Source organism: Curcuma longa, chromosome 13, assembly GCF_044706935.1.
Source record: "Curcuma longa cultivar G26 ecotype Majalengka, Jawa Barat chromosome 13, ITB_CL_G26_1.1, whole genome shotgun sequence".
Lineage (NCBI taxonomy): Eukaryota > Viridiplantae > Streptophyta > Magnoliopsida > Zingiberales > Zingiberaceae > Curcuma > Curcuma longa.
The window spans coordinates 3,347,709-3,361,802 of record NC_133873.1 but is presented as its reverse complement, the minus strand read 5'-3'; the positions used below and the strand labels follow the sequence as shown (position 1 = coordinate 3,361,802).

At 36.2% G+C, this 14,094-nt stretch overlaps 1 protein-coding gene across 1 annotated transcript; it reads left to right on the top strand.

Annotated features, from left to right (window-relative positions):
* The first annotated feature begins 504 nt into the window (after positions 1–504).
* Positions 505–2,384, top strand: LOC141844122 (zinc transporter 4, chloroplastic). Its single transcript, XM_074732129.1, has 5 exons — positions 505–615; positions 714–771; positions 856–1,517; positions 1,602–1,751; positions 1,834–2,384. Exons 1-5 carry the CDS (start codon positions 601–603, stop codon positions 2,137–2,139), a joined length of 1,191 nt encoding a protein of 396 aa, XP_074588230.1. The 5' UTR covers positions 505–600; the 3' UTR covers positions 2,140–2,384.
* The last annotated feature ends 11,710 nt before the right edge of the window (positions 2,385–14,094 follow it).

Here is a 14,094-nt window from a genome sequence, read left to right as displayed (position 1 = left end):
ATTTCTGACTGACAGGATATTTGTGGGGCCACGAATTTTGACCATTGAAAATGCAGGTAAATCGGATAAGGTTTGATTTAAGCGGTGACGAGAATGAGAACCGGTAAAGGCAGCTCATGATGAACAAACCAATCACGAATCATACTCTTTTTTTAACTAATTATAATATATAGAAATTAAAATTTTAAAAATAAAATTTTGATTGTATTTTAATTGTTCGCTATAAATCCGGATGGAATAGATCCGCTGCAACTGTCAAAGCGGCGAGAACCGGGCCGACGTCATTATGTCAACATACCTACTGCCAACCAGTGAAATGGCCCCATAATTCGTCCCAAATTTGTCACCCGTCATGTTGAACCGTCAATAGGTACACGTGGAGCCTCGCTTTTCAAACTCAGGCCGTCCGATCAAGCTGGCACGAAAACGATTATAGCCAGAACGCTCCCAGCCCCGAGATGACGACATTCTCCTCACATCTTTTTTCCTTAAGTATGTCCTTTCTTCGTTCCTCATTTCGCTCGTCGTCGTGCTTCTGATTCGATTCGCAGTTTAAAAGGAAAAGCATCAGCCAACGCGACGTTGTTCTTCTGATCCTCGATGGTGCTTTTCGAGGTATGGATCGAACCAATTTCAATTTTAGTCATTTCTTTTTCTTGGAGGATCGAAATTGATGTAAAGAAATGTTTTCCGGCAATTTGTTTGGGATGCAGGATTTCGATTCTTTGTTCTACATCAGTAGATTCCGTGGCCAATTGACATCGCTTTCAGGTATGATCGTCCCATTCTTATCCGTTTCATAAAGTTTGGATCTTTTGCCCTAAATTGGCTGATTCTGTTGTAATATGTGGGAAGAGAGGGTGTCCGCGTCGATGGCGTCGACGAGCTGCCCCACCGTTGAGGAAGTTGAGGGTTGCCGGGACAACGAGGCGGCACTTTGGCTGAAGTTGGTGGCGATCGCGGCGATCTTGATCGCGGGAGGCGTCGGTGTGGCCATACCGCTAGTGGGTCGGAAACGGCGGCTGATGCGGACCGACGGGGGGCTCTTCGTGTGCGCGAAAGCTTTCGCCGCCGGCGTCATCCTTGCTACGGGATTCGTGCACATGCTGCACGCCGCCGAGTCGTCGTTGAGTAACCCCTGCCTCCCGGAATCCCCTTGGCGTGTCTTCCCCTTCTCTGGCTTCGTGGCGATGGCGGCCTCGCTCGCGACACTCGTGGCCGACTTCGTCGGGACCCAGTTCTATGAGCGCAAACACCTCTCGGAGACCACGTCAGTGGACGAGCGTGAGAGAGACATCATCGTCGTCTCTTCTCCGTCGACGGAGCATCAGCCGAGGAGCGCGGAGGACGCAATGCACATCGTAGGGATGCGCGCACACGCGGCAGCCCACCGCCACAGCCACGCACACGTGAAGGGAGCGTGCGACAGCCACGGGCTCCCCGTCCACTCTCACGCCCACGGCCACGAGGACGGCGAGGCTTCTTCCTCTCAAGTGCGGCACGTGGTGGTTTCCCAGGTAACCTTTCCGATCACAAACAAGCATGATTAATACGGCAATTGCGAGATTATTGATAACCTTACGAAATGGTTTTGTTGGAAGATCCTGGAGCTGGGAATTTTGTCGCATTCGGTGATCATTGGGCTCTCCTTGGGCGTGTCGCAGAGCCCATGCACAATAAGACCCCTCGTTTTAGCCCTCTCTTTCCACCAGTTCTTCGAAGGCTTCGCGTTGGGCGGGTGCATCGCGCAGGTACTGAACAACCGAGTGGAATAGTTGATGCAACTCTGTAATCAGCTAGCGCTTCTGATCAATTAACGATGTTCATCTCCAGGCACAGTTTAAGAACGCGGCGGCCGCCATGATGGCGTGCTTCTTCGCCATCACGACGCCGGCGGGGATCGGGGCGGGAGCGGCCGTGGCGTCGTGGTACAACGGCAACAGCCCGCGGGCGCTGGTGGTGGAAGGGTTGCTGGATTCGATGTCTGCGGGGATTTTGATCTACATGGCATTGGTGGACTTGATTGCTGCGGACTTCCTGAGTCAGACGATGAGGTGCAACGTGCGGCTTCAGGTGGTGTGCTACCTCGCGCTCTTCCTCGGCGCCGGAGCCATGTCGGCCGTCGCCATTTGGGCTTGAAATGAGCGGCGTCCAGTGCTCAGAGCAGTGGCACAGCATGACAGCACTTCAGGGTCAGTATTCTTTTAGCAATCTCGCCAGTTTCCATGCATCTGCGAACTTTTGTATCTTCGACGTCCGACGAAGTGCCAAATTTGTATTTGTTTGTACGAGAAAAAAGATCCAACTTCAGAAAGCATTTTGAGAAAAATATAATTTTTAGATATGGATTGTTAAATTGTGTGAATTAATATTTTTCTATATCATTAATCGTTCAATTTGAACAGGGCAAAAGAATTATTAAGCTTTTTTGATCCATCCATCAGTGTCCTATCTCTACACCCACCTGAAACCGTATCATGTATTGAATTTGTGATTTATTGAATTAATGAGAAACAGGTGGGAGCTACGAGTAGTCGTTAAAGTCAAAACGGATCAAATCCTAATGGGATTGATCAATCATTCAAAAATTCACCATCTGTATGTTGTTGTTGGATTTTTGCTTGAATTGATTATGACATAATAGAATTTTAAAAGAGGGTAAGGATTCAAAGGATGAAATCAAGGACATCTGGATTTATCGCCGTTAATTACAGCTTCTCGATTTACTTTTTCACAGATGATCGTGAAGTTCCGTGTAGATCATTGGGATGACAGATTGACTTTTATGAGACTGAAAAAAATTGAATAGAGAAATTTTCATGATCGTATAATTTTTCTATATTCGTAAAATTGATCATAAAATTGATCGTGTAGGTGATGAATTTTATTTTTTAGATAGAAATTAGAGCAGAATTTCATCTTTTACTTAAGTGGATAGAAAATTTTTTAATTAAATCTAAAATAAATTACAAATTAGATGAATCATTCTACAAATATATTAAAAAATAAAAATATAAAAAATTAAATGAGTCAAAGTCTGTAAACTCATTAAATTTTTTATTTTAATTTTAAATTTTAAAAAAAAATTAATTTTTTTCAATATACGTATCAATTCAAATCTATAAGTTCATTAAAATTTTCACTTTTAACTTTCAATTGTAAAAGATTTTTTTTTAATCTGTGAATCAATTTAAATCCACCACAGGTTGACTATATGAGTGGCAGACTTAGGTGGATTGGTCCATTTTAATTTATCTTGAGTTGATAATATTTTAATTCAACTTATTTAAATTATTTGAGAGATAAATTAATCTAAGAAATCTAATTCAACTTGATAGCTCTGGTTACTAGACATGGATCTTCGATGTACCTCTCTCCTAATTATTAGGATGTTGAAATTTCTACATCTCCTGCCATATACTTTCAATCAACTCCACTATTCCCTCTCCAATCTCCCTTTTTGTTTCTCACTCACAGGAAATGTTCGAAATGGTATCTAAATAACCCAGACCAATGAACCAAATATTTAAAATATAAAAGCTAATGGATCAAACAGCATATATATTATTCATATAATTTCCGTTATATATTATTCGTATGATTTCTGTTCAAATCCTTTGTGAAAAATAATCTCCTAAGTCTGTGGTATTTAAACCGAATAAAATGAAGTTACACGGTGAGATATATTATTTTAATAGATGAGATATATATGAAAGAGTAAATATTAAATTTGAATTTTAATAAAAATATTGAAAGTGAAAGTAGAAGTGAAAAGTTTAAGGTAAAGATAGAATAATATATAAAATTTAAATTTAATAATATTAAATAGAGTAAGATCATAGATAGAAAATGATAGGATATTTATAATTGAGAGTTTTAAGTATTTAAATTCATGTTTATAATAAAAGAATTGAGAGATATTTTATATAGAATTGAAGTAGGATGACTTTAAAAAAAGTTATATAAAATGACGATTAAACCTATTTTATTATATGAAGTTGAATATTGAACTATAATCCGAGCGCATGAAGAAGATAGGAGTTTTAGAAAGGAGGATGGTAAGATAGATGTGTAGATATACGACAATAGATAAGATAAGAAATGAGAATATTATAAAAAAAGTTGAGATTATACCTATTGAGAGAAAATTTTGAAAGATATATTTAAGATGATATGAATATGCATGAAACATCTATTTGGCAAAAAAAGTCTTGATAGGTCTGGTGGTCGAATGCAAGGCATAAAATCTAAGAATGTTGGAGACTGAATTCTTGACAAAAGAAAATCCTTATAGGTTGGGTGGCCAAATGCAAGGTGGTGAAGTCCAAGGAGGCAGAAGGTTAGATTCTTGACAAAAATGAAGCTTAAGAAGGTTAGAAGATCAAAGGCAGGATGAATGAAGACTTAGAGATGAGGAGGCTCAAGGCATGGAAGCCTAGGGAACAAAATTCCTTTAGCACAAGGTAAATAAGAGTCGAAGGTAGTCAAAGTTAGGCGAATTTGACCATTAGAATGGTCGAGAACAATGCAACAGTTGATTAATATACTTGTATCAATCGAATGATGCACAACAAAAGTGAAGAGTGTTAGGACACATGCGATCTAGAAGAGGTAAATATAGCTTTGATCATTTCGTCTCGAGTTTGTGCTCGTCTATAAAAGGTTAACACACAACAGAAACAAAATACATAACAAAAGAAAACACAAACACAAAACAAACCATTTTACTTAGTTCACTGCTTCTCAAGGTAACTGCATCCAAGGCCTAGTCCTAATGAACTATTCCTACTATTCTCCTTCTTGGATATCTTCCAGAGGTGAAGAGTCTCTTACAACACTTGTTATTACAAAAGCAACACAACAATGAAATACAAAACAAATATATAAATACAAATGAAAGTTACAACTTTAAAAGTGAACTTTTGCTTTAAATCATTGTTTGTCGCTTTGGATAACCTCTTGATAGTAGAAAATACAGCAGTACTTCTCCTCCAAACCCTCAAGAATTGACATCTTCAAATGGCCTCACAATCCTCTTTTATAGGATTACATTCAGGCTGATTTCCGCCTAACAATTGATTACTTATACCTTCATCAATTGATTGTTTTGTTGTAATTCAACCGTTTACACCTATAGAATGTCTCTTTCCATGTAGTTGGACTACTACCAATCGATTGTTGTCACCAAACAATCGATTGATAGCCTCCAATCGAACTGGTCAATTGATTTGGGAAGATTATGTTTGTCCGACACTATCTACTATTCGATTGTTGTCACCAAACAATTGATTGATAGCATCCAGTCAAACTGGTCAATCGATTGATAGCCTCTAATCAAACTTCCCAATCTATTGACAGTATAGTAAACCCACTTAAACATCAATCAATTGTTACTACCTAGTAATCGATTGTTAATCCTGTTTTAGCATTTTCGAGGTTGAATTCTCATCTTGCTTGATATTTGATTGACCTCAATCTATCATGACTTCTCTTATGTCAAACATCTAGTTTTCCTTGACCTGTTTGGACTTCCACACTGATGTCAAATGCTCGATCCTTCATAACCCACTTGGAATTCCATCATCTTTGATCATCAAATGTTCAATCAACCATGGCCCAGTTGGACTTTTTTCTTACCAATTCCTTATTGGATTTTCGATCACCAAGTGTTCGGTCAACCATGATCCACTTGGACTTTTCTCTTGCCAACTCCCTGTTAGACTTCTGATGATCAAATGTCCGATCAACCATGACCCATTTTGGATGATCCACTTGGACTTTCCTCTTGGCAACTCCCTGTTGGACTTCTGATCACCAAGTATCCGGTGAGTCATGATCTACTTGGACTTTCCATCTCGTGTCAACTCCTTGTTGGAGTTCGGATTACCAAATGTTCGATCAATCGTGACTCACTTGGACTTTCTATCTTGTGCTAACTCCTTATTAGATTTCTAATCGTCAAGTGTTCAATCAACTGCAATTCACTTATACTTTTCATATCTTATCAAGTATTTGATCAACCTTGACCTACTTGACTCTTCCTCAACCAACTAATATATTGATCAAATATCCAAACTCAACTTGAGTCTTCTCGAGCTTGATCAATTTTGTCAACCTTAACCCGAGGTCGATTGTACCAACGATCTTCCTCTTTTTAATGTTTAACAATATGTTTAAGTTAGACTAGCTCATTAATCCAACTTTCAACTTTATCCTTCTTCTCATGCCAAAGCATGAATGATGATTTCCTAACTTAAATCCTATATTCTCCCCCTTTGTCATGCATAAAAAATCTCTTCAGAAAAATTCATTCATTTTCCATTCCATTCTTAACTTCCAACGTCATAATGGAAGTTCCCTACCTTTCATTGTTTACAATGCTCAACCTTCAGCATATAATTCTTCATTCATTCACTCATCCTCAAATTCTACTCCTTTCTTGAATTTCTTCATTCTCCTCCTTTCCTATCAAAATTACCTTTAAGGTGGATCTTCCCTTCAAAGCATGTTCCAACTTCAATCATTGCACCAACAATGATTTAGAGTTCCTAAACTTTTAGGAAATTTATAAAATCTAAGTCATGATGTTAAAGATTCAACCTTGAAGCTAAACTCCTCCTCAATTTCTCATCTTTCCCTTTTTAACATCCATTTCTCATTTTCATTAAGAAAAACTTTAAATATTTATCTAGAGGATTAGGGATAGTTAAATTACCTAATAGTGAGCTTAATCAACTGAAATAAATTGATTTCAACAAAAATCCACTATATTAATCGATTGTTATCAATCAACAATTAATTGATATGGGCAGCAATCGATTGTTGACTAACAACAATCGATTGTTGGATTGAAATTTACATATTTATTTTCAGATTGAATTTCAAAAATTTATAAGTAATTCTATATTTTTTTAAATTATGAAATTTTATACATATATTACTTATGTCAAATATTATCAGAAAAAATAGTTTTATATAAAAATATATTTTATTTTTAAAGAATAGTATAAAATTAAAAATTATTAAAAACTTTAATATTGTATACCAACTTTGTATCAACCTAATCAATAATTAATATTTATACTTTACTAAGGTTTTTCAAAATACTTTTAAAATTATTTTCAAAATCAATTTTCAACCATGATCTCTGAACTAATGCACATCACTTGCACATTAACTTTCTCCATAATTGGTCATATAAATTCCATGTATTTTGATGATACTTAGCTAAAATAGATACACTAAATTAACATCTTGAGCTTTGCTCATCATTTTAATATCAAACTTTTTATATCTAATGCATCTCAATACACGTATAAAGTAACTCTATAATTCTTGTGAGATGTAGCATTATTCTTCCCTCAACTGAGGGATCATGCATTTTTATCTAGATTATCCTACCAAGGATGTCAACTAATATTATTATCCTTAATTATAAAGAATTAAAATAATGCATCATAATAAGTATGACATACTAAACATCATTCTCTAATCATTATACCAAATACACAATTTGGCATAAGCAGTCATATCTCACTTGAATACGTCAAAAATCTCAACTTGGCACACTTTAAATTCTATCATATTTTGTCAATTTTAATCAACTTAAGAGCTCAATTTTGATTGAAAAACTATAGAAATCTTTCAATATAAGATTTAAAATTTTTATTTTCAAGATATCACAATACCTTAAAAAATATCCTAAAATGTCACCTTTATGATAGTTGGGTTAACTACCCTTCCAATTAAGGTTAGTACATCCTATACTCATCTAGTGTAGAAATCACACTCTTAGGAATCCAATACCTTTAGAGCTCCTTGGGTGCTAGTTATTCGTTAGGGATAACCTCCCTAGATACCTTTATAATGACTCTCACATGCTTTTTAGAAACCTTAGTCATTGTAATCTTATCAAGGTCAACTCTAGCGGTAACCTCCCTTGTAATCTTGACTCCACTCCTAGACTTAGGATTAGTTCCATAGTTATATAGAACACTATGATATGAAGTCATACTTTCTTTGGACTTAAATTTGTATCTTAAACATTTCTTTGCCCTTAGATGGTTCTTGCCTATCTAAGTTTAGATTTTCTTCTTGAACCCTTCAACCTCATTTGTCATTTTCTTAAGGGATTTTTCTAACTTATCAAGTCTTGACCTCAAAATTTAATTTTCAATCCTCAAATCTTTAAATTTTGATTTTTCATAATTTCCTTGAATATTCTTCTTTCTAGGCATATGTCTAAATATTTTGGGTTATTTATTAGAGAATTTCCTACTTTCCTATCATTAAGTGGTATAGTTCTAGGATGATATGATCTAAAGTTGTCTTTAGGTTTATCATAATTTCTATTATCATGATAATAAGCACTAAGATCATAAAACTTATTTCTAACATATTTGTTGTCATGATATAATAAAATCGCATTATAAAATACTACTTAGATTTTCCCTTAGGAGCTCTCCTAGATTTAAGTTTCCTTCTATGTTCTTACTTGAATGCCTCCCCCTTGGACTATTTCGATAATATCCTCTTTGGTTGCACGAGAAACACACTATGTGCTCCTTGCCCTTCCGTACCATAAGTTCGGCTTTTCCCTAGCGTTGAGTGTTTTGGAAGGTGCCTTCTTTTTGGTAAATCTTAGACACTTGCTCTTATAGTGTCCTTTTTCTCTATACTCAAACAGATAATGTGATCTTTATTGTTATGAATTGAGCTTCTTATAGCTTCAAGAGTTGGGCTCTCCATGCTCGTCAAGGTGACACAATCTTCCTTATTGTTAGATTTGAGAGGTGTCATAAGGTAATCACCTTACTGTTATACTATTTATTGGATAAATAGTAATTCACTATTTGAGTGCACATTCTATATATGTTTGATTGGATCTTAAACTCAAATACTGAATGTCCGTAGTACGATTCATAGCATGAGAGAATTTATGATTGGATCACAACTCGTGAGCATCTTTATATGTGCAATTATGAATGTATTAAAATTATCCCTAGTCGAGGAATTGATGAGCATGAGCGTCATTGATTCTGTCGAGACTAGTACATTTTAAACTCCTTGGTTAGCCAACCAGTTGATCTCACTGCTGGAGACATTGGATGTTGAGAGTTAAACGTGGATGCTGGTTAAAGGTAACCAATTCATTAGAGTGACATGCCTTAAGACTTCATATAGTTCTATACACATGTCAATGAAAATCTCATTACAGCTTAAGTGTGAGTTTCCTTTGACTTCACTACAAAAAAGAATTGGTTCTGCAACGAATTTTACAACGAATTTTGTAAAAGAATTCGTTGCAAAATTTTTTGCAACAAATCTAAATTCATTGCGAATAACTCGTCGCAAATATTACCAACGAAATTTTTTTTTCGTCGCAAATTTTTGCAACAAAAATCTGGATTCATAGCAACTTTTGTTGCCAATTGGCAACGAACAGTAGTTCGTTGGAAATTGGCAACGAACAGTAGTTCGTTGGAAATTGGCAACGAACAAAATTCGTCGCCAATTGTCGACGAACTAGCAGTTCGTTGCCAATTGGCAACGAACAGGATTCGTTGCAAATTTGCAACGAACAGTAGTTCGTTGCCAATTTGCAACGACTTTAGCGATGACTAGGATTTTTCGTTACAAAATTTCGATAATAGTAGATTACGATAGAATTGCAACGAACACATTTTTGTCACAAAATTCGTTGCCAATTTGCAATGAAAGTAATTTTCGTTGCAAAATTCATAGTAAAATTTAATTTTTTCCTACATATTCTATTCATTTATTGATTATTTCATAAATACATACAAATATCGATTCGAATGGATCGATTCACAAAATACATTTTACCTGTCACATACAAATATTAACATACATCAATAACAAATATTCATATACCAACAACATTCATTTATACATCAATCCATACATCACGTCAATCCATAACATAATATCAATCCATAACATCGATATATACAATCCATATCATCCTAGCATCAAAATGATGCACAATCCGTACAAAATATCCATACAAAGTATCCATACAAAGTGTCTACAAACTAATCCATCAAATCCATACAAAATACCAATATACCAAAGTCTGAATATGAAGAAAAGATATAATCAAATCATCGTAGTCGGTGCTCTCCAAAGACTCTACTGCCTTCTCTGTCGCTATTGACAACCCTAAATTTGTTATGGAAATGTCACGAATAGGGTTGCAAATTAGAATTTATAGATTTTATCGAAAACCCACGATAAATACAAACAAGCAAATATAGGGGCCTCGAGTCGTGTTTTTCCAAGGACTAGTAGAAAATTGAATGAATTGAGCTTTCGTGTCGTTCTTTTTGGGTTTTCCGAATAAAAATGGGGGGTTTTGGTGTTTCCAAATGAAATGCAATTAAAATTTGGCAAGTAATTGAAGAATGCAAACAACTAATCTAACATGCAACCATTAAAGCAAGGTATAAAATCAAACCCAAATGCAATGCAATTTAAAGTAAAAGGATGCAACCTATCCTAGTTATGTTCTAAGGCAATTGTGGAATTCAAATTCAAGCCTCTAGCAATTGGGGTTAATCCATTCCTGATGAAACTTAAACCTAAATACAACAATAAAAAAAACTCATCTAACCCTAACACCCTAACTGTTTGAACATGAATTTAAAACTAAATGCAATCTAAGTGGAGATTAGTGCACTAGATGCAAGCTAGATGGAACAAATCAATTTAAATGAGCTTGATGACTAAATCCTAGAATGCATTAGGGGCTCTTAACCTAGCTAAACTAAGTTGATACATTGCAAGAATGGCACGGAACAGTGCCATTTGGGAAATCAGACTTTTTTTGTTCAGGTTTAAATGGCAAGCAAGAGTTAAACTAGGCTAAGCAAACTTCCAAAACAAGGTTGAATCCAACAACAACTAACCATTAACAAATACACAAAATTCTAAGAATTCGATTTTAACGGAAATCTTCAGAAATCAGACAAAAACAGAAACTATCAGAAGCAAAATCAGAAATGAAACGTCCAAACCATCCCTTTTCCTTTGTTTCTCCTAGCTGGGTGTCAAACCAGCTGAATTGATCGATTAGGAACCTTCCACGCGGTCTTCGGGTGGTTTGCTAGCTGCCCGATGCCTGAAAACCCTGGAAAAACCCTCTTCGGAGCTAACAGAACGCCGCACATTTGCTTGAAGCTGGCAAAAACTGAGTTCCTTGCTTCCACCGTGCTCCGATTGACTTGCTGATAGTTCTGGAACGATTCGCCCTCCTAGGAGAACCCCTCAAAGGAGTTCGGTGCCGGAACTTGCTGTAGATGGCCGGAAAAATGCAAGAAACAGGAAACGGGCCGCCGGTGAAACCCTCGCCGACGAGCCTCCTCAGTTGCCGGAATATTCCCAATTGGTCGGTTTCGGACTCCTCGTCGAACAAGGATTGCAATGGAAGAAGTTTGGGTGGACGGGAGCTCGCCGTACACGTACGTCGCCGAGCAGAGGAGGCTTCCGCGGGACGAAGCACAGTAACGCGGCTCACTGTTCATCGGGTAAGATTTTTGATTTAATACTGCTGATTAATCAACAGATCTGGGCCGTTGATTTTGAATCCAACGGTGAGAACTGATCTAGGGCTTTAGGGCTTCTTAGGGTTTCCAAAAAATTCAGAGATTTTGATCGGGCTCGATCTAAGTCATGTCCTCCGTGTTGGCTTGATCGGTTTGGCGATTTTGACTTGAGTTGACCACGGTTTAGCTCGAGTCGGGTCCGATTTAGCCCTAAAATCAATAAAAATCAAATTAATGCCAAAAATTCACCATTAAATCACAAAAATTATATCAAGCCTTAAATTATGCAATATAGGACAATTATGAATGAATCGATTCATTTTATAATATATTTTCATGTAAAAGCCCAAAAATAAATCGATTAAAAATCATAAAAACCCTAAGTTATCAAATTCCCCCACACTTACCCTTGAGCGTCCCGCTCAAGTCAACAAAATAAACTAGGATTGTACCCCCCTAGATCATCCTCAATCATGATTAGAAACAATTAAAAGAAAATTATCTAAGCTTGTAAAGTCTCAAAAACTTAAATCCATGAATTAGACTTGTATTTGGTTAACCGCATAGTAAGTTTCACCCTTCATGACTAATTGAGAAAAATGCATCACACTGAATCTCACGAGGTTGTTTTCAATAGATAAATCAGTGGCTCTCATCCTAAATTCTAATTCATGATCAAAAAGGAAATGGAGCTCACTCAAGCAACTTAGGTTTCATGCATTACTATAGGCTTGCTTGTTTTCTACTCTCCACTACCATTCATGATTTGGAATCCACATATACTAGGCTTACTGAAAATGTAGGGAATTAATAATTGAAACAAAGGAAATAGGAAATGTAGAAAGACAATTTCAAGAGAAAGGCATTTTCAAGGGAAAAGTGAAGGGAAATGGTAGACATGAGTATAGTTAAATGCCATCAATGAACCCTTGCCCTTTTCTGAAGGCTTCCTCTTGTATTCCATTTCTTTAAGTGTGTTCTTCGAATCCATGAAGAAATTCTGATCAAAACTCATGAAACTCTCCACCTTGATACAAACTCTTCTTTCATTGTTTTTCTCCTATTGCTTACATACTCACCTCCAATGTGCCATTTTTGTTTCTCTTTTGAAATAAAATCCAAATCTTTCATATCTAGGTTTTGCAAGAGTTAACAAATAACAACCAATCATCAAACATCAAAATTCTCTTGAGGTTCCATTTCTTGATACAAACTCCTCTTTTCTTCTTCTTCTTTTCTCCTCATCACCCAAATGTGCCATTTTGCATTTCTTCTTTGAATCAAGCCCAATTCTTCCACATCTAGATTACACAAGAGATAAGAAATAGCATCCAATCACCAGAACCCAAAATTCAGTTCACATGAATCCGCAAATTCAATGTATCATTGCGCGTTTAAATATGAAAATTACTGAAATTGAATCTGAAATTTGGCTTGTTCTCTCTTGTTTCTTGCTCTTTTGCTTCCATTCTTTTTGCATCATGAAGCTTGATTGATAATGCTAATATCCATGCAAAGTTCCATGAAATCCAGAGCTCAGATCAGTGGCAGAAAAAATTTTCAAAGTGGCTGAAAAATGCAGAATCTCACTGTTTTCTGAATTTTTCTTTCAATCTGTTTTGATTTGATTTTTCTGATTGCTGCCATCAACGATTTAAAGAACTTGACATCTGCATTTGTTGTTTAGAGAGTGACTAAACTGAAGTAGGTTTCACTGTGGTTCATCACTTGATCAGATTTTTGAAACTCCCTTGAAATTCTGATTTTTTTTTCTCTGTTTTAATTCTGTTCTGATCTGTTTTGAATCTGATTTGTATCCATTAGTCTGCTACACTTCAATCCACTTCTTCACATGAACTTCACTGATTTGTTGAATCAATCCAAGCAAGAATTGTTCAACTCTTAACAGCTTCTTCATCATATTTTTCAAACTGTTTGTTTTTTTCTTTTTCAAACTGTTTTCTCTTTTTTTTTTCTGAATTGATTCATTTCAAATCTGCAGTTATTCCTTTTCCATTGAGTTTAGCTCACTCCTTCAGAAATTTAGACTCTGCTGAAACTGAACCGAAACTCTGGAAATTCAGAACTCTACTTGATACATCAAATCTACATTTCACATTCCAGCATTAGTTTTCAGCCTTCATTCCTCCTCATTTGTACCCAATTGACATTTCTTGCAACACTTAACAGATTCTTAGCAAGGTAACTTAAGTAAATTTGTTTCAGAACAGATCCACCAGGCTTCAAAATTTCAGTTTGGGCTGAACCAAATTTGGCACTAAACAGGTTTTTCATTCTGCACTTCACTATTTCAGCTTGAGTTTCAACCTGATTTCAGCTTTGATTCCACTTTATTTGTGCACAAATGACATTTCTTAAAACTCTTTCTAGATTCACAACATAGTAGCTTCAATAAATTGGAACCACAACAATTCACATGGCTTCTAAAATTCAAACTTGCTTGCTTTGGCACATTTGACTTGCACTTGATTTCTATTTGGTTCACAAGCTCACTTCCCACATTTTGAAT

What these genes read in the sequence shown, in the direction of transcription:
- LOC141844122 (XM_074732129.1), top strand. An exon ending in GGCACGTGGTGGTTTCCCAG is followed by an intron (nt 1,518 to 1,601) that starts GTAACCTTTCCG and finishes TTTTGTTGGAAG; the next exon opens with ATCCTGGAGCTGGGAATTTT. An exon ending in TGGGCGGGTGCATCGCGCAG is followed by an intron (nt 1,752 to 1,833) that starts GTACTGAACAAC and finishes GTTCATCTCCAG; the next exon opens with GCACAGTTTAAGAACGCGGC.